The following is a 21,074-nucleotide window of genomic DNA, read 5'->3' as shown; positions in this document are numbered from 1 at the left end:
AAAGGTAACATTAATTTTCATCATTGCGTTTAGAGCGTTTTAGCAAAACCACACAAACACGCAGGCTCTTCGAAACGAACTCGCTTAGCGTTAAACGGTTCGATAAATTGTCGAAGATAAAGGTAACGTTCGGCTGGGCGCTAGGAGATGATGGAACACATCTAGGCTGCTCCAGCCAGTGGTGTGGGTTGGTTGTGTGATGGTTGTGGGGTTGAAAGTGTGATCAGATTTTAAGGAGCTTTTTGACGGGGGGCTTATCGTGCTCATTTTACGATACAGTTTGTAGCACAACTCGGCAGGTGTTTGTTTCGGGCCGATAGTAAGTGGGATGCTGTTAGCAACGGGCAATAAGTATTGCAAATTGGTTGGGAAATTTGGACTGTTGGCCAGAAACATGAGTGATTGGAGCTAAATGTTTCAATAGTAAAACGTTTACATAACACCGTTTTGCTTTTACGATAAGCGTAGTTAATTATTTTAAACATTTACTGTGAAAGTGTTACATATTTTCAGATAAGGCTGAATGTTTGGAGTGCTGTTTTGTAGATGGTAGTAAAAAATAAAGTTCATCTAAGGCGACATAATTGTTCGTTTGTATCAAACCATTCGATACTCTGTTGTGAAATAATTGTTGATCGGTTTTTAGATGTTCTGTCAAAATATCCGTACAATGGGTACATTTATACTGATCGCTGTCACAATTTAGTAGCGACTTTTTTTTTAAATCTTAAGAGTATTTTAATTACCATTTAAAAATGCATCCTTACTTTAGTAGGTTAATGGTTTTCTATTGGAAAATAGCTTTGTAATTTAAATTTATTTTTAATTTTTGTTGTTGCGTTGAATTTAGCTCTTTTAATATTGCTATCGATTGCTTATATTTTTTAAGTAATTTTGTAATAAAAGAATGATTTTATGTGTCATACTCTAGGTGATCTTTATCGTTAAACAATGATCGAGTCTATTGTAGTGAATAAGTACTCAAATTAAACTATACCTGCAATTTTAAGCATTTTAAATTGTTTACCAATTTGCTACGATCAACTCTCATTAAACTAGTGATCTGTCTGTCATATTATTAAAACAATTGTCAAAAATTACAGTTTGCACACAAATATCGAATACAATAAAACTAACAACATTCTTGCGACAGCAACACACCCAACCATTTTGATAGAATTTAAATATACAATCAAATGTGATGTTTACACATAAAAAATGAATTCAAAAATGTCAAAAAGGCTAACCGTGGGAATATTTGTATAATCTAAAAAAAAAAACAAAAAAAAAGAAAGAAAATTGTGTCGAAACTGCCCCTTTTTGGGTTTTGATAAATTTCGACACGAAACACAAAACAAACGAACCGTCCCAGACACTATCCCAAACTTCTATCCGGAACGGGAAATGGCATGTTTTGATTAAAATTAATTGTAAAATCAATTCACTCTTGGACCCTTATTTTGCACTGAAGAGGCGCGAATCCGTTACATTTCGCTTCCCCCTTTTTCCATCTGAGAGGATGTTGGTGAAATATCATCCCGCGCATTAGTCATAATTTGCTCGAGTCCATTTGGTAACTGGGCCGATGAAATTGAATATTTGCACTGTGGGAGCGTGCATGATTAGAGCTTCTTCAAGCACACAGCGACGACACTGGATAAATGTCGTAGGTCACGAGCGAAAACAAAGGAGACCACAACATTAATGCACAACAACAAACGCGAGGATATGCGCGATTTTAAAAATGAACCAACCTTGCCAGGCTGCTGGATTAACGATTGTTTCTTCGGCCTTAGATTTAGAGTGCCAAATGAGTTGGTGCCAAATAAATCTTGCTTTTTTAGATGAGAGACCTCGTCTGCTCGGGGAACCGAGTCGGGTCCATAAATTGTGCTTTTGCCTCCTGCTCCCGGCATTTCTTCTGTCCAAAACAACCAACTCCCAGTCCCAGCGGTGCGCGATTGTGGTGCAATCGATTTTTCCCACTCGTAAATTTCACTCCGCAAGCCTAGCCTAGCAGGCCATACAGAGAGAGGGAGAAAGAGAGAGATACACCGAAATCAGTTCGTAACATCGTGGCCACCCAGTGGCACGCCAGCCCAGGTCGGTCCGGCATTGTTTATGCTTCCTTTGCATGATTGGACCGAAGCCACGGCAGGTTGATAATTAAGCGGCCAGGGTGGCTTCTTCAGTCAATCGGACGCTTCGGACGACGAGGGGGAAGGGGGACGGGAGGACGCATCCGCGTAACATAGCGAACATGTTTATGTTAATAGCGTTTTGAAGGCAATAGGCGGTGTGGTTGCTGCTGCTGCTGCTAGACGAGCAAGTGCTTGGGCGAGAGGCAAACCGAAGCGTGTGAAACAATTAATTTCCTGCGAGTAACACACTCGTGAGAAAGAGAGAAGAAAGGAGTAAAAGTAAATAATAAAAAGAGGGGACTACCGAAAAAAAAAACAAAAATAAAGCCTTAAATGTCACACTACACTTTCTGAAGCTCCGTTAGGGAAAAGGTTCAAACCAAACATGTGTTTTTGTGCCCCGAAGCGTTGCGCCCCGGCTTTATTAAGGTGCTCTTGATAAATGACGCAAAAAGGCTTGGTGCTGGACATGCTTATCCTGGCACACGCATAACCGTGTCCTTCTCTGCAATCGCACCCTCCCCCCGTTGGGGCAGAGAGTTCGGGCGTGTCAATAAAATGGTTGAACGTGAAAAGTCGTGGTACAAAATCACCTTCCAAAGGTGCTCGTTGCTGCGGCGGGACCTGTTGCTCCCGTGGCGTGCGATCAAAAAACGCATTAACAATCTCGTTTGTAGAGGATAATAACTTAATTTGATCATCGACGGAGCAGCGAGCCGCGGCCGCATCCCGGGGGCCTTTGGCGTCGTTTTTTTTTTTCGGGAACAAACAAGGTCCGCTGACGATTAGGCCCGAGCAGCGAGGGACGAGGCATGAACAAGCTGCCAGGCTACAAGCAATAGATTGATCGAATCGAATCGAGCGCAACTACTAAGCAAAGTGAGCAGAAAGAGTGAAGCATAAAATGAAAACTTTATCCCACCGATTCCTGCACGGTCGTCGTCCCCGGTTAGGAGATTTTCGGAGAGAATTCTCGGCCACGACCACACTGCGCCATGATCGGTGTGCTCGAAACAAACATTCAGCGACAGACAACATCGACGCCACCGATTGATGACTTCTTTGGCCGTTTTGGTGGCCGTTTGATCGTCCAATTTATTTGGACCGACCACGGCCCAGACTGGATGTCCCAGTGCAGTGCAGTGGGGACGAACAGAAAAAAAAGTAAAACGAAAAATCAAGCCCTGTACAAAGTGAAATAAATTGAAACATAGTTCGCCTCCCGAAGACACTCCACTCCCGGTGGCTAGACACGCGCGCACTCGCGCCTCCGAAAACCGAGCCGAGGGGGAAAATATGCTCGCATCATCATCATCATCATCATCGCCGTCGTCGTCGTCTGCGTCGTCTACTTGGGCGCGCGCGCGCTCGCCTGCGCACCTTAGCGATGGTGACATGAGCAAAGATAATGCGAGATCGAGCAGCAGCGGCGTCTCGTTGAGCTCCCCGAAAAATACCACCACCACCACCCCCTGAAAAGCAAATCAACCGTAAGTCCATTGCCAGATTTGAATATAAATCATGTTTGATACAATTCCATCATTAATCATTCGGGGAGTGTATGTGTTTTTTTTTCGGCTTTGTTGCGCCCCATTGCCGTGTTAAAATCGATCTTTCGGGGAAAGGAGTTGAAATGCCCAGGTCAAGCCTGTGCTCGGGGTGACCGAATCGAACGCGAACCGCTTCCCTCCTTTCGCTTCCAAAGCTCGTCCCCCTTCATGTTGGATGCCCTTCACCCCTGGCTGGCGATGAGTTTTTCCCCCAAAACCCCAGCGGAGAAGCCGGCGCGAGAAGGGGCCAGTGCCAGAGCGCCAGATTTGACGGATTTTCGTAGCACTCCCGGCTGCTGCTGATTGAAAAATCGCCATCCGGAGCAGTTAGGATGTGTAATTAATTTCAACGCTTCCAAAGGCGCGCAACGGCAGCACGGCAGGGAAAAGGGAATTGAAAGGTTTTGGGGTTATACAGTAAGGTATGCGGCACGGCGATTCGAGAACACGAGAAAGTGTGTCCGTGGAAGATGGTTTAATTAAAATATTTCATCTCTAGCCATCTCTGTATCTATTGATGGATGTTTCCTGTGGTGGAGACGATTTGCCAGAGTGAGATGACGAATATTTTTTTTTATAACATAAAGCTAATGCGAGGATCTTACAACGAATGATTACTGTTCTATTTATGAGTTTATTTACATGTTTTTGAGTATTTCGCTTAATGTTTCCTTTAATTGATTAATCTTATATTTCGTACAGCTTGCATTAAGTTTTCAAAGATTATTAATCCAATCATTATAATTACCTGACTTTTAAATCTTTTTTATCTTGTCTTTGTATCTTGTTTTCGTTTCGTATTTAATATACATTATATACTACGCAATCCGCTAAAATCGAATGTCCGCGTAAGTCGAATTTCACGTTTTTCGACTAAAATACAAATAATTTTTGATTTAATCTAGCACTTTCAAACAATTTATCATTAATGTTATATGATTTGTGCAGAAAATGCTGATACGATTGTAAGTAACGTAAAATATGTTAAAATGTGTTCAATGTACAGAAAATATTGTATTTTGATGTGTTACATGAAAAACGTTACAAAAATAAACTAATTTTTCTTGAGCTAAAATAAATAAAATATCAATTAATGTGATAAAAACGTAAGCGTGTGTAATAAAAGCAAAGTTACAGCATCAAAAAAGACTTGAAAAGTTGAAAACAAACAATGAAGGAGAGAAATAGAAAGATAAAAACAAAGAATTTAAAAGTATTTGTTTAATGATTGAAAATGATACATTAATTCCGAATTAAAAAAACAAATCATCAATATCCTCTTTATACTGGCAACATGTTTTTGAAAAAGTATTGGTATTTAAAGGTAATTTAAGAAGACTTGCTTTGCTGAAAGCTCCTATGACTATCGCGCTACTGTTTGAATGTCATCAGCTTTATAATCCCAGAAGCTTACACCTTTAACAGTAAAAATCTCTTTCCCTCCCTCTTCTTCCTTATATCTCACCATCTCTCCACGCCATCATCGACATAGTTCCTCAAACACGGAAGGATTCCCATTTCAACTGCATCATCTTACCACGCCTGGCTCCGGTTACACGCTGAACTGCTTCCCAAACAATCCCCGTGCCGCTGCGACAAAGATCGTCAAAATATCGTCCCCAGTACCAAGGGGGTCGCAAGCTTCCCAGCGCATTCTTACGCATCCCGCCGATCCAAACGATACATCCACTGCCACTGCCGGGGTACGGCTTCCGGATCGCAGGCGCTGGAATCGTTTTAAAATGATCCACGACACAGGTCGGTACGTTCCCATGCGAATGTTAATGTGTGACCAATTAATTTATTAATTGACAGCGATTTTTGTTTTCTATGTTTTTTTATCTCTCTCCCTTTCTCTCTTTCCCCCATTTTTCGTGTGCGGTTGATCAACAGTTTGCCCGAAACGTATCGATAACGTTCGATTCCGATCCGAGCTGGGACTGCCTCCCCGCCTGGCCAACACGGGTTGACATAAATAAAAAAAATCCCGTTTTGAACTCTTTTCTGTCAAAACTAACCCCCTTTCCTCGATCGATTAGCCGAGAGGGGTTGCTGGGGGGCCAATTTAGATGGAGAGGTATCGAGCGAGCGTTTGATAAGTTGTGTGTCCCGCTCCCGGAGGAAGCAAGAAATGTCCCACGGAGCAGAAACGAAGCGTCGGAGCCCACGGAGTGTCAAACGGCAGGGCACGGGAGAGGGACGTAGAAATACCGGCAAAGAAATGTCATGAAAAATAGCTATCGGATATCCGGTGGCAGCGGCGGTTCCTCCCTCATGGAGGTTCATTTGCATGAGCGAACGTTTGCGACGGTCGTTTTGAGACGATTTCGTGCTAGCGACGTGCTAGGCGATCCGGTTTGAAGGACCAAAATTGAAGATTGTGAATGGGAAAAGGGAGGGTTTTGGGCCATGAAGTTTCGGGTCAGCTGTTCCGAAGGCTCATTCTGGGGAACCGTTTTCGATCATTTCTTGAAGGTTTTTTACCCCTCCTTAGACAATTTGGTACGTTAGTTCATGTTTGGAGCAAAGATTTTCATTCATGCCGATGTGCTGTAGGCTCGTGCGGATGTATGAGTGCATAGTAGCACCTGGTTGTGAATGAGCTTACGAATAATCTCTCAACCTTCTAGCTTCCCATTCCCGTCCCGGCAGTAGGGGCAGTAAAAGAAGGGACAAGAGTGCCAGTCTCGAATCCGTAGCGAAATAATTTATTAATTTCCACCACCATCGGAGACGAAAGACAGAAAGAAGCGGCAGTAGGAAAAAAAAAAATCAGTTCGCGCTGATGTCGCGCCTTCCGTTCGAATCGCCGTTCGAAGGGTGCCGATGATTGGGGAAGCATCACCCGACCCCGCTTTATGTGGCTCCGAGAGTAGCGGCCATAAATGTTGTGCGCACACGCGCCACCACCCTTTTGGTGCTCGGTTTGGTTTTATTTTACGGTTCGGTTCCCCGTTCGGCCAAGCCCGAAAGCTCGCAGGTTGTCGCGGTTTCCGGTCCAGATTCTCCGGACCCCGGGACTGCACTTTTATAGCACCCGGTTAGCGAGCGCGACTTGGAAAAGGGAACCGATCGGTGTTGCTGTGTGTGTCTATTTTTTGCCTCTTTTTCTTTTTGCGATTGCGGCTTCGAATGGAATCGAGGTTAAGCCGATAGCGAGCCCGATATCCTCCCCGAGCAGCAAGCAAATGGTCAGTAAGCTTGCCAGTAATCATGTGGGCAAGTTTATTTGAAGTTTTGCGTCGGGGCGTCGCAAACATCGCGTAATCGGGGCGCTGTAAAGTGCAGGTCTCCGTGGCTTGTGTGTATCTAAATTTTTCTTCCGCTCCGGCAAGCTTTCCACCAAGCAACGGCAAGCTACGCGTCTGGTTCTTGCTGCGCGAGGGCTTTGCTGTACCGGAATCGGCTGATGCTGGGGGAGCTAAGGAGAGCATTTCAGTTTTGATGATGCTCGGTGGATTGTTGGGGTTTATCGAACGGTTGAATGTAATGAAATTGAAGATTAAGTATTTTGGTAGACAAACCAATTTTCATTTCACATTAAATATCGCTAAAAATTACAAATAAAACAAGGAAAAACAACTTCTATGATTTTTTATATCAAATTAGTTTGATAGTTTTGAAATCTAATTTTTTAAATTAATTTCAAACTCAGATTGCAAACACCATTTTGTCTTTATCTCCTGAAAAAGAAAGTTGTGAAAGATTGTGCCCAATTCACTTCAATCTTGCACCGGAACTTTCTCCACGATCTAATTGCACGCGGCAGGATGATGACCTGCCAAAAACCAATCCAAACATTGTGGAATGTGTGTGCTACCCGTAAACCCCGGGCGACATCTGCGAGTGAAACAAACATTCCTTCCCATTAAATTCTGTACCGCTGGAATGCTGGAACTCATTTTATGTGGCGGACAAATTCAACCAAACCGAAACGCGCCGATTTACGCGACTGAATCGATCGTGACCGATTGCGCACGGGAGTGACCTGATTTGGGCAGGCGGGCGGGCCGGCGGGTACCACTGCAACGGTGAATGATAAAAGTTTTGTGTCATTTTCGAGGCGGTCGTGAACAAGTCCGATCATCATCATCATCATCATCATCGTCATCGTGCGGCCTGACCGAGGACAAGGAATTCCATCACTTCGCGATTCGCGTCTGCGATCCCAAACGACATGCTACTGCTGCCGACGGGGTTTTCTAAAGAGAGTGCTTCCTAGCGCTTACCCGAGCGTACGTGCGCGCGGATGATTAATGTACCTCGAAACGGTAATCTCCCGCGAGACCCGCGCATAATGTGGAATGTGGTTTCGGGGTGGGGAGATTTGGTGTGCGAAATAATTGCTAATCTCAACCCCGGGCCAGGATCGATGGCAGTGCCCATGCGGATAAGGACAGGGTTTTGGGTGGTAAAGTGAGGTAAAGTTGTGCAGTTGTGGGTTAGGTGCGCTTCATTAGGTGCAATTTGTTTGATCGTGTGCGTCATGGGCGGATTGTCTAAAACGGCACAACGGCGGCGAATCATCCCATTCAAGATGGGATTCCGTTCGCGAACCCCACCCGAAAATGGACAATATATTTTATTACGGGCACAGACACGCGCATTGATCACTTGATGAAAGGGGCAGAGTTAAACGAACAGCAGAAAGAGCGTCCATTTAAAGCAGCCAAAGCGAATGCTCAAACCCCCCCGCTCGCTTACCGCTTCAAAACGGTTACGCTTCCCTTCGCGTTCGGCACAATTAGCAATGCGGTGCGTTTGTTTCAGTTATGTTTCGGCAGCGAACCGTCGTCCCGGTCGCGCTAAGCAAACAGCGTCAGCGCGTCCCACTATGCGTTAATCTGTGCTGGTGCGAGCTCTGCGGACGGCTGTGGGATGAGCCAGAGGCCGGGGGAATGAAACAGAATTTGATGCCCCCAAGGCACACAGCCGACCGACAGCTGAAGGGGTTCTGCCCGATTCTCCCAGAATGTTACCCAGTTTGAAGCCGGTTTTTTGTTTGCTGGAGAGGTTGTGTGTGTGTGTGTTTCTGCTACTCTCAACCCTCCCAGTTTACTGTTGCAAAGGTCCTACCTTGGGTCGGAAATCGAGCAAGCTTGAATGTAATTTAAAGCAACGGAGCGACACAAACTAAAGTCTCGATGTAAAAAAAACATCCACAGCAAAAAAATGCACCAAACTGCGTAAGGATGGAAATGAAGAGGGGAGGAAGGCATAAAAGGGTAGCATAAGTGGCGTTCTCTCTTACGCACATACACATACACACTAACTCGCAAGGCTAGACGGTCTGACGCCATGCTCAAGGTGAGCTGAATTAATCCTCGCTAGAACTTTTGCATTTGCGAATAGGCAAAAATATGTACAGAGAGCATATGGTGTGCCGTGTAAAGGTGTGCGTGAGGGGAGAGGACCAGCAAACCCTTCGAAGGGTAGGGCCCGAACCATTCCTTCAGCGGGAATGGGGCGGGTTTTAAAAAACTGAACCGGTACAATTGAATTAGGAAATTGCATCCATTTCGGCTGTTTGCCGGTTTTCTCATTAGTAAAACTGAAATTTGGTAACAATATCCGGTCGGCCGAATTGAATTAGCGAAACAACTTCAAAGTGTTGAGAAAAAGTGTATAATAAGATGGGTTTTTTTTGCTGGGGAAATGATTCACGAACAAAATAATGAAATTGAATAGTAAAAGTTAAAATAGTGGAAAATGCTAAAGTAAACTAAAAGAAATGGTAAAGGATAAAGCTATTGTTTCTAATTGTTGCTTTGCTTCAAACAAAACAAACCAAAAAAGAAGATGAGAAAATGTAACAAACAAAAAGAAACAGGAACAGACATGATAGAAAAATTTGGTGATAAAAATATAATTGACAAACATGAAACAGCAAAAAAAGCATGTTCAAGGTACGTAAAATAAACAAGAACTCAAAAATAATGAATTTCATGAAGTGAATATAAAACAAAAATGCGAAATGGCTAAAACGAACCAAAACATGTATAAAAAGTAGTTAAAAACGATAAAATAATCCATAAAAAAATAAAAAAATACAAGAAATAAAAATTTAAGATAATGTAATGAAAATAATGAGCCGAAATGAAGAATATCAAAACATTTCAAAACAAAACAAAAGGACAGTATACAATATGAAAATATCATGAAGCAAGCAAATGAATAACAAATAAAAGCAGCACAAATAATGAGCGTTTGTGTATTACACCGCCATCTCCAGATAGAAGCATAAACATAGCCCGGCATTTAAAGCGAAACATTTAAAAAATACGAAACAACATTCAAAAGCCAACCCAAAACATCACATGCTGATTGGACGATGATTTATCGCACGCACTTTGAAGAAACCCCCGCAGCATAGCAGATGGACGGTAGAGAAGTGGCCAACCGCATCGCCAAATAAAAATAAAAACAAAACTCATCAAATTGACCCACAATAGTAATAGAGTAACATTAAACAATTCCAATCGATTAAAACTAATCCATCGCGCGCTGTTTTCTGCGCTCTTCTCTTGCGGAGCGTTGTGATTGTGTTGAAATTAATAGTTCCAAAACGTGTTCCCCCGTCCCATTCGGCCGGTCTTTAAACTGCTAATAAAAGACCTGCAGCAGCGAAGAAGGAAAGTGAACTGGCCACTAGCCCTTGCTTGTAAAATAGAAACAACGACCAAAAAACACAAACACACACACACACACACACATGCATACCCAAGGTTTGGGTTAATGGCTATAATTATGCGCTGACGCCGCACGGTGCTGGCCAAAGTTTTCGAATGATAGTTTAACGTTTCATGATTGGCGATGATTAAAGCGAATCGGAAACTTTACTCTATATAAACGCTGCACCACCAAAAAACGGGGGGGTTCGTGTGCTGCCGGAGCGCACGAGTCTCCCAGCACTCGCTTCAAAACGCGAGCGCGAGCCTGGTCAGCAATTAAAAAACGCGCCTTACCTAACGCTACATTTTGTCTTTCCCCGGCCCCGCGCGCTGGAAGCATCCCTTGCCATCTCGTCCACCCCCCCTCCCCCTCTATCCCCTCAAATACTTTTTCTATTCCAGGTAGAGCCGGTGGAGGTTTGATTTTTGGCTGGACAAACGAAGGAATTGGGCGATGATGATGCCGTTCACCGGCGAATATGCTGTGGCGCGATATTCGGTCTCAAAAGGAAACGACTTTAGATCGATTTAAGACAGGGCGAGGGGGTTGTTTTTTCCCCCTCTTTTTTTGGGCCATAGTTGTCTCGTGCGGGACCCACCGTGAGTATGTTGTACACCAATTAAAGGAAAACAAAACAGTTTTCGGGATGTAAAAACACGCGATACACGGGCGCGCACTACACAGCGCAAAACGCCAATGCGTGTGTCTTCAAACCTATGCGCACCTATGCTGTTCGAACGGCGAACATCGCGGGTAATTAAGTTGAGTAGATGAACACATTCCGTCCTGGCACGGGTACGCAACAGCCCGGGGGGAGCCTGCTTTCGTCAGCTGGTGCTGGACAACGCAACCCCGATCCCCGGCAGCCGTTGGGTCGTGAGTGGTGGATGAAAAATGGTCACTTTATCTGAATAGACTTGAAAGGTAGTTCGAAAAACGCTAAATCGCTTTATTCGGAGGTTCGTCACTTGACGCCGTTTGAAGTCTATCGATTCGAAATGTCGGTGCCTAGCGGTGCACCGTTTTAATACGCGCGTGTGATAAAACCGAAGCTTACACGTTAATCAATCAACAACTACCGAGCTGGGGGCTTTGGCTACCCCTTTGCTGGGGGCTCAACGCTCACTCTCTTTTCTTCTCTTCATGTGAATGCACAAAAGAAAAGCGATCTTTTATCCGTGCGTTGTGTGCACCATCGTGGTAATGCTCCACAAAAATGGGGAGACTTTCCAGAATGCAACCCTTACATACATCCACATGTACTGTCCTATATTTCGAAGCACAATCGAGCCGAGGCTGCATCGAAGAAAGATCAATCAAAAATAAAAAAAAACTCAATGCGTTCCTCCATGGACCATCATCCCTATTCGGACGGAATCACTTCATACTTAAGCAGATCGGATCATGCTCGTATTGACGGGTATGATTGTTCGTGTCATTTCTTAGCGCTTTCATGCCCACCCGAAGAAAGGGTTTTGGGGAAAAAGGGTTCAATGGTGCTGTTGCGTGTGAGCTGTGATTTTTTTTTTTCGGTGTTTTTCAAAAACTCCGAGCATTAAATGAATCCATTGAAAGAGGTACGCATTATCATCGTTGCGGGCCGGGAGAATATTCGATTACTTTCAAGGGCCAAGGGTAATTAATGGCACGAAAGAAAGCAGTCCCTTCCCTTTTTCCCCCTTTCTGTATCTTTCTCGCATCGTGCTGAACTGACCGAAAGCATAGCGCCAATCGGTTTGTTTTCATTCGTTCGCCCGGTGAGAGAGAAGAAATAAATGATCACCCAATTACTTGACTTTATTTCCATTCGTCTTATTCCCCTTCTAAGGGAAGCTATTGATCCAGCCGGAAGGGTTTTGTTTGACCCATTTTTTCTCTGTTTCGCGCAGCAAAAGTTGCTCATTTTAACTCCAAACCTCCCCACTCCAAAAAAGGGTAAACATTGCTTAATTTATATGATAAAAGAAATCATCCTCTTTTATTGTGTGCCTTTTTTTGAGCACAAAAAAAACAGAACCAAAACAATGCAAATACCACATGAAACACAAAAACGTGGGAAAATCAATCACCGATTCTCTTTTCTTTTTGCCGGTGCCGAATGATCGTCACCTGCTTCATCCCGACACGGGGCGGAAAAGGTTAACCCCAACACCCCGCCAGATGGGGCCCGATGGTGATTGTCACACACGTACAAAACGGTCCCACATTTGTGCGATGTGCCCTATCGGAAGACAAATTAGCATTTATCGGGCCCGTCCGATCCGGCGATCCTCCTCGCGGGGATCCCTTTTTACGTATGCATTTTAAATCAATTTCTTCTCACCCGGATCACTCTCTCTCTCGGTCTCTCTTTTGCGCGACGTTTAAAAAGCAACAGAATGTCTCATAAATCTTGCTCCGGTGGGCTAACAGCCGTGTTTTGTGTCCTTACAAAACGATCTTCCTTTGGGAGATTTTTTCTTGTTTTGCAAAATGCACGTGATAGATCTGATTGGAAAATCTCCCAGGTGAGAAGAGGAAAGGGGGTGATAAATTCTTTCTTTTTGCCAGTTTGTACAATTAAAAGGTTTGCGGGAAAACGGGGCCATATGCGACCCAGTAGTATTAGATTTGCTACCTTTTATTTGAAGTATCATGAAAATAGTATTTAACAGCGATGGTCAGGATTACAATGAGGCAGAATTATGTACAGTCTGCAATTTATAGCAATTTATTCTGCATTTTACAATTCTTGAAGCAAATTGTACTGATTCATCTGTCAATTTAAAAGAAATACAACTCTCAGAATAAATATTAGTCAAGAACCGGGTAACTTAGAAACTGACTGTATATGTCAAATACTTGTTGCTTAGTTAGCCTTTTGAGGCCTAATTATTAGAATGAGTAGATAATTATCTAAAATACAATAAAAAATGGAACGGTGCTGGTGCGAGAAAAATAAACCTAATATTATTGTTACAAGGGGAAAAATGGCAGACTGTGGCACAATTTATTGCTGAATCTCTAATCTTTTGCTGTATCACAAAATGTTTTGTTTAGTATTTTAACATTACAGTAAGAACCAGCTAGTTATTTGAATGATGATCACTGGTATTTTTAACATTTTTAATCAGTAAAAACGTTTCTGTCGAAATGGAATATTGTTTTACAAAATACATATTTCATGGCAAATTTTCAAATCAATTCTTACCATAAAATTTTGCTGCTTTTCTGATATATATTTAATCAAGTGTTTCTCATATCACAAAACTTCATATACATATACATATCAAATATATCATATATTCATAACATATCAAACAAACTTTTGATTAGTATATTTTGCTGCAATACGACATCAAAAATAAAACTCAACAACTGACCATATTGCCCCATCCTCCCATAGAGAACCAATAAAATCTGGCATTTTTATTTTGTGTGCCCGTACTGTCGCTTACAATGACCGGGCCACTTGTTTCGCGAGCTGGTTGCATTCCGTTTTACTCATCCCGCCCCGTAAGCCCCCCCCCCATCCTGCTGCACGTTGCATCCACGAGACACGACCTCCGACACCGCGTTGCGAGTGAGAATCCGTTACGGCACTTGCATTCCGCCAAATGCGGCAAAAAGGCGGCAAAAGAACACACGGGGACACCGGGCACCGACGGTTAATAAATTATTATTAACTTGTAATTATTTTTATTGTTTATTTCGCTTTATTTGCACAGCGCGGAAAGATGTAGCCGATATATGTTTTGTTTCTTTTTTTTCATAAAAAAAGTCCACCAAATTAATGGGCCACAGCGCGGCGGCAGCAGCGGTGGCACGGTATCGCGCCCGAACCATCAACGGCAACTGCGGTGGCACGAGCTGCAGCCGTACGGCCCCGACCCGGAGTGCAACAAAAAATGCGGGGTTTTGTGCGAAAATTTTTCATCGCAATGCAAGGATCAGCATGCAAAGATTCGGGAATTCCTTCCTTTTGCTTGTCATAACTTTTGTTCCGAGGGAGCTTTTATCCTTCTCTCTCTCTGTGTGTAGAGGGCAAGGAATCGCAAAAGAAGAAATGATTTGACAGTTTTATTTTTCACTTGACGTTTTTCTTTTGCTGCCTTTCAGTTTTTTGTTCCCTTTCGCCGACGTCTGTCTCTACCGATCGGGCACAAAAACCGATCATGCCCGGATGACCAAACCGATGAGAACCTGTACATTCGATCGAAGCTTTTCATAGCTATGTGTGTGTGTATAGTTGCCTTGTTTTGAATGGGTTCAAGTGTTCATTTTTATTTTTATTAGCACTTACAGCTGATTTTGCGAGCAAAAGAATTTGCAACCTGTGCGAGCGAACGAGGAGCCGTTCGAGCGGAACCTTTTGTCTGCTTGGTTTGGTTTTGTGCACCGCCGGGAAGAAGGAAGGAAGCAAACCAACGACAAAAAAACCTCACATCATTAAAAATCCCATGGAGTGACGATGGAAGGCAAGTGGACATCGCAGCAGTGGGACAGGGTAAGCAAAAGGGTATCGCGATCGCGAAACAAAAACCCTTCCCGGGTGGCAAACCAGCCAGCGGTCAGAATTGAGCCGCCGGAATCGACACTTGAAATTTGGGTCAGCAGAACTTGAACGGTGCAGCCCGGCGGTGTGGAATTCGAACAGAATGGGAAGCTCGGATAGTGTGGATGGGGAGTGAGGAAAAGTTTCAGTGATTTTCATCGTTTCCTTCAGGTTTTTTTGTTTGCACCGATTCACCCGATGAGAACGAAATAAAAAATACGTCCAATTTTCGGCCCAACCAGCAACTAGCGGGGCACATGTGTGCTGTGTTTGATGTTTTCGGCGCCTGTGTGCGATAAAGGGCTTAAGTTGAGTGATCGCGATCGCGTAAGCCGACCGGGCGTGCTTGTTTGTGTATCAACGCAACGGACATGGGGTTCGTCGCTTAGTTGTCCTATTTTTTTTTTGCTTCCTTGCGCTAGATTGATCGTTGTCGTTGACGAGGGCGGTGATGTGAGGAGTACATTGGGTCAGACACTTGTCGTCAACTTTTGATCTTGGTAACGATGTGCACGGGGATAACAATAATAGGAAGATGTCATGTGATTGCGATTACAGCAAGCGGTCAAACATAAACTGAATGTCAAATGTCAAATCAACCCCGCGTCTACTAACAAATGTTGGGGGCTTTTACGATATCCGATAGCTTTTATATATGGAGTTTAACACTTGGCGGTTGAGCATAGCAAAGATAAGAACAGCAAAGATTTACATTCATTTGAAGTCAACATTGATATATAATTTAAACAATACTCTAAACGAGCCTATTTTAAAAAAATTTCATGTTGAAGCATTGTAGAATTCTCATGTCCAAGCATCCGAGTAATATAGGTTTCAATGCTCAGTAACTTCAGACGATTGTTTTATTTTAACACCAAAACAAAATTCAGAGCAGCAACAAATTATTGGACAAATCCCAACCAATAAATTAATGCCTTACAAAACTTTTAATTTGAATGTTCCGGCACAGTTATTTCCCGAACAAAAAAAAAGAAAAAAAGAAACCACACAATCTTGGTCCAAAATGCTCGGAAGCATATTCACCTGCCGATAGCCTCTTGTCGGATTATTCACTTCACTTCTAGAGAACGGAAAGAAAAAAAGAATAGCAAGGCGCATTCACCGATCGTTCGACTTGCGTTTGAGTGTTTAATGGAATTTATTTGCCCTTTTCGCCTCCCTCAGCTCGCACCCCGATAGCAGCTAATGTGCACAAAGGTGGAGGTGAGCTTAAATATTGAGATTATATTGACGTTGTTGGCAATCCAGTACACTGTTTTTGCTACCTATGGATGGTACGTATTGTTGTTGTTTTTTTGCCGTACATGATCAACACTTTCTAAGCGTTACTGATACACCAAACAAGGGGCGTGGATGAAAAGCCAGCAACCAAATTGTTGTAATGAGATTACCCCCAAAAACTGTTTAATCTGCATCTCGCCTCCCGCTACGTAGGATGCGATTAATGCGCTCCCGCAGGGTTGGAGGAACGAGCGCCGGAAAAGAGATCGCACAAAAATGCATACATGAGTGTTTGTGGATGCCTTTCCCCCCTTCACCCCTCCCCAATTGACGAACGGCAGGAGCATTATCGTGCCACATCATAGGTCGCTTGCTTAACTGCGGTGGCGAGTGACATGATGTTGGGTGCCACATAAATTGGAGGATTCCGGCTCCGTTCCAGCCCGGCGATGTTCGTGACCGCGGTCGGTTTGGGTTCTGTCGTTTTTTAACTTTTCGTGGGATCCATAATTTTGCCACCCTTTGCTTTCCCCCGTTGCCCCGTTGCGTTGTTTTATTGGCGGATGGTTGCGTCCCATAGCGGAAGAGTTTGTCCACTCAAAGCGGTGGAACGAAACGGAGGCAAACCAACGCCAACAAAAAAAAGGTTTCCTGTCCTCACGAAGCAGTGTGTCGATAGTTTCCCTACACACGGAAACGGGCTGCAGGGTCGGACAGGGGAGGGGAGAAGGCGCAAAGCAAAGTGTTGCCAAAAAGAAAGATCCAATGATGAAAGCAAAGTGGCCTCGGGCCCGAGCACAGCCCAAAAGAAGAAAGGAAAGAAAAAACCGCCGCGCCGAGAACAAGTGTTTTCGGCATGTTCGGTTTCGTTCTCGAGCCGCACTCGAGCGAAACTCACGCGACGCGTTTGGTGGTATTAATTTATGCATAGTTGAGGGGAAAAGTTTTGAAGAATGTTTTGCGAGCGCGATCGGGACAATTTTCCGTTTGCCGCACGCCTCGATCATGGTTGGTACGAATCGTGCTTTGGCTGGTTGCTAGCAGGCAAGCAAATTGTTTAACGGTTTGCTACAAATCGTGTTGGAGCTGCATGCATCATCACGCCAACGGGGAACAAGTGTCGCGCGATCGAAGAAACATGAAACCCCATCACAAGCATGGCAGTGGAAAAGGGGATAAACAAAATAGCTTTGAAACATCAGCGCGTACGGACAATGTTTTGATAAAGCGTACAACAATCCCTCGGGTTCGGTTCGGTTGTCGGACAAATTAAAACAAACGCCACACAACGATCCTCTGTCTTTATCCTCTCCCAGCGAAGGTAGCACACCGACATGACCTGTGTGGTGCGTTTGCTTAGACCCCCCGCTTCTGCCGTAGTGTATTCTGTAATGCTCCATCAGAAATTGGGTCAGCGCGTAGTTGATCCAGCGGGTAGCGATCGATTTCCGAAAGGGATAGTTGCGTGCGATCGACGGCGGCTGGTAGTAGGTAGGGGCATGGGCTCCCGGTTAAAAGGGCTCGTCAAAGTGGAGTAGAAAACAATGATTCGATGCTTCGACCAGGAAGGTTGACGCGAACGAGTGAGCGAGAGGGAGCAATAATTAATTCAGTAATCTTGAATGATTGACGTAGCTCGGATTACTTGCAAGATTCGTTTTATTTTAGCTCTTTTTTTGGGGGGGCGAGAGGCTACTCCTTCCTGATCTCTTCACGCTACTTGATCGCGAGTGTGTGTGTGTGTGTGTGTGTGTGTGTGTGAGGAATAGACAAAAAGCACGAGCACTGTCCCGTGTGGAGTGGAACAGGAGGTGAAATTAAAAATCATCGACAATCGATCGATCCACACGCGAATGTCGAGAATCCGATAAACGGGGTGACGACGGTTTTGGAGCGAGAAACGGGAGCAAGCCAGCAAGCGGGTGCATGTGTGCAGAAACACAGCGTGCCAAGGAGCAAAAGAGACAAACCATTCGCGTGTGGAAGGATGATGGGATAAAGGGAAGAAGGTTTGTTGGGGACGAAAAGTGATTAGAAAATTTGGAAACATACGATCGGAATAGAGTGGAGTTGAAAAGAGTAGGGAAAGATGTTAAGACAACGATCGTTAGTGGTGGTAAGGTTAAGACCGAATGGGAAGAACCAACAGTAAGAGGACAGCAAAAACGATGACTAAAAAAGTACACATTTAATCAAACATGAATGTAGAGAATGAAAAATGTTATTTAATTGGACATAACTTTCAATGTAAAATATGTTTTTACACATTGACCAATGAAAAGAATGCTCATAATTTAACGAAGGAAACGATGCATTAATAGTAAAAAGAAAAAAGCTAAATCATTAAAATGAAACACTCTAATTATCATATAAAACTCTTCCTTGGAAAGTACAATCGAATGCATTAAAATAAAAACTACATAAAAAATAAATAAATTAAACGTAAAAAAATGACTTTGTGAAGATAATAATTGCAAAAATATCAGAAAAGATAAAATAGTTGAACAAATATGCCAGCAATTTAAATGGTTTGTTTGATGTATTAAAATCAACAACTACAAAACTCCCGTCCCGGGAAACTGCTGCATCACTACTTTTCGTATGAGTTCAGCCAATTGAACTGCTCTGTTCACACTGTCGACAGTTTGATGCGAGATTGAGTTGTGCTCCCGATCTCTCTATCTCTCTCTCTCTCTTTCCCGCAGATCAAGCTATTCTTCCTCTATCCGCTTTGTGACACTTGTACAAAGCTCTGCATTTTACAAAATGCAAATCGCCTATCCCCTATTCCTTTCGGAGCCTTCAGAAAACCCTCCCCCAAGATGAAGATGTCGACAGTAAAAAAGGCCCCATCGAGAAAAGCCTCCGAAGGGTTCAAAAGGTCGCCACTGCTGCCCGCGCACACTCGGCGACTCGGCGCTGAATAAATCAGAAAGTGCCAAACCGCGCGTACACCGAGGGTTGGTACGGCCGTGGAGGAATGCCCGGTATCGGGATCGAACTTACGTCGTCATCGTCGTGCAGGGAACTGCGCTCATCATCAATCAAAATCAATTGGCTTTTGCTCAGGTCATCGTCGGGACAGTCGGCGGCGGTGGCCGCTGGGCCGGCGGTGGAGCTGTTCGGTGTGCCCGGCGTTGCGTGACTGCCACCGTGAGCGATGCCCCGTTGGCTGCCGGTCAGTTGCTGCTGCTGCTGCTGCTGGTGGTTGGCGGTGCCGACGGTGTGGTTGTTGTTGCTGTCACTTCTTCGGTTATTGTTGTTGTCACCGATCAGCTCGGTACAGTCCATGCCGCCATGGTGATCGTCGTACCCGTGGTGCAGCCCGTGCAGCGTGTGATGGTGATCATGGTCGTGATGGCCAGACGGTTTCATGATCTCCATGTTGTTCTTCAGGATCTCGTTCAAAGACTGATGCCGCAGGTCGGTGATTTGTATCTGACCCGGGTCATGGTGTTGCTGCTGTTGCTGGTGATGCTGATGCTGTGGTTGCGGCTGCTGACCGAGCTCAGCGATCTCGTGCTGCGGTACGTTATTGTTCTTCATGGTGCCGGTGCACAATGTTCACAAATCAAAAAGGTTGGGTTTTGCGATTGAAACCCCACTCAGCAATCACCATGCGACTCCATCGAGGAAAGCGGAGCCGGCACAATAGTTTGGCACAATTTGAACCGATGTTAAATCGATATAATAAAGTTACGAATACAAAATAACTCAACTAACGAACAAACGGGTTCATGGCTTTATATCAGCAAAATAAGGCACATCAAATTCACTTATAAATGCGAAACATTACACATGGCAACACGGTAGCTATACGGATACGTTCCTTAATGCACACATACGCATATGGCAGTGTATGTGCGTTTGTGTGTGAGTGTGTTTGCAAAAATATGCACCACAACAACAAAAAATCACACCACACTCAAAACGGACACGGAAATGGCACTGGAGATTTCATGCGATAGCCCGAAAACCAGTAACGAAAGACATCAACGCGCGCGGGATGAAGTGACGTTACAAGCGACGAACCTCCACGTTCAAATCACTGGTCCAGCAGTTGCGTCCGGATCGGGTTTAGAGGAAGCAGTTAAGATAACACTTATTAGCACGAGAGAAAGGACGGACAGCCGGTGGGATTGGTGTGAACGATTTCGTACAGATATTCCATCGCAGAGATTGATAAATCTAGTTGTATTACACAGCGAACCCGCAAAAAAACAAACGAAAAAAGATGTCCGTTCGACACACGGAAAAAGAAAAGGCGCTGTCTTGCTGTGAAGCAGGTGCAAATAAATATAACCAAACAGCAAAAAGAGTGGAGGGTGGAGGCAAAAAGAGTGGAAAAACCACACGCGAAACCCGCGAAACCGATCACGCCGATGCGTACGATCGAAAGATCGCATGTAAACTAGTGGCCATCGGGTCAGCGGCAAAGCCCCGGAGCGATTTTCCTGGATGCCGGGTCGTCGGGTTCGTCGCTTGTGTCGATCCTCTCTTCACGCGCCTGCTCTTATGCTGCCGCTGGTGGCTAACATAATAGGCTTAAGGAATTGCTCTCGGTTCGCTCCGAAGCGCGCTCTCTTTACGGAACCCGAAATGCTTTCTCTCTCTCTATCCCTCTCTGCTTTTAGGATCGTGTTTCGTTTCGTGCAGGGGTTTATGCTGGAGGCTGTAGCGTTTTTGCTTCTTCGCGCCGTCGCCGGAGAGATGAAGAAAGCATGCGAGATTCGATTCACTCGCGTCGCGCATGTGGCGCACGAGCGGGCCTGTATACGTACCGCGCGGTACGATAAAACACACTTGATCGATCGTTCACCTGTGACAAATTGACTCAATTGTGTTCAACCCCGCTGCACGCTTTTCGGGCTTTGCGCGGGAGGGGCATCGTGGGAATCTTCAGACTAAAGGGGGTTGGACGGGGCTTTTCGGGGT

General features: G+C 44.5%; 1 protein-coding gene across 7 annotated transcripts in view; it reads right to left on the bottom strand.

Annotated features, from left to right (window-relative positions):
* Positions 1-21,074, bottom strand: part of LOC121599409 (transcription factor AP-2-epsilon) — a 136,150-nt gene that overhangs the window by 21,000 nt on the left and 94,076 nt on the right. Inside the window, exon 1 of one of the 7 annotated variants that reach the window (XM_041927197.1) lies at positions 19,146-20,533. The exons of the other annotated variants lie outside the window; for them this stretch is intronic. Within the exon in view, the coding sequence (XP_041783131.1) occupies positions 19,146-19,685 (540 nt within the window). The 5' untranslated portion in view covers positions 19,686-20,533. Of the gene's footprint in view, positions 1-19,145; positions 20,534-21,074 lie in introns of those variants that run through there. 7 annotated transcript variants of the gene reach the window in all.

The sequence above is a fragment of the Anopheles merus genome, chromosome 3L, assembly GCF_017562075.2.
Source record: "Anopheles merus strain MAF chromosome 3L, AmerM5.1, whole genome shotgun sequence".
Taxonomy (NCBI): domain Eukaryota; kingdom Metazoa; phylum Arthropoda; class Insecta; order Diptera; family Culicidae; genus Anopheles; species Anopheles merus.
The sequence above is the reverse complement of the archived record's forward strand: the minus strand, read 5'-3'. Positions and strand labels throughout refer to the sequence as shown.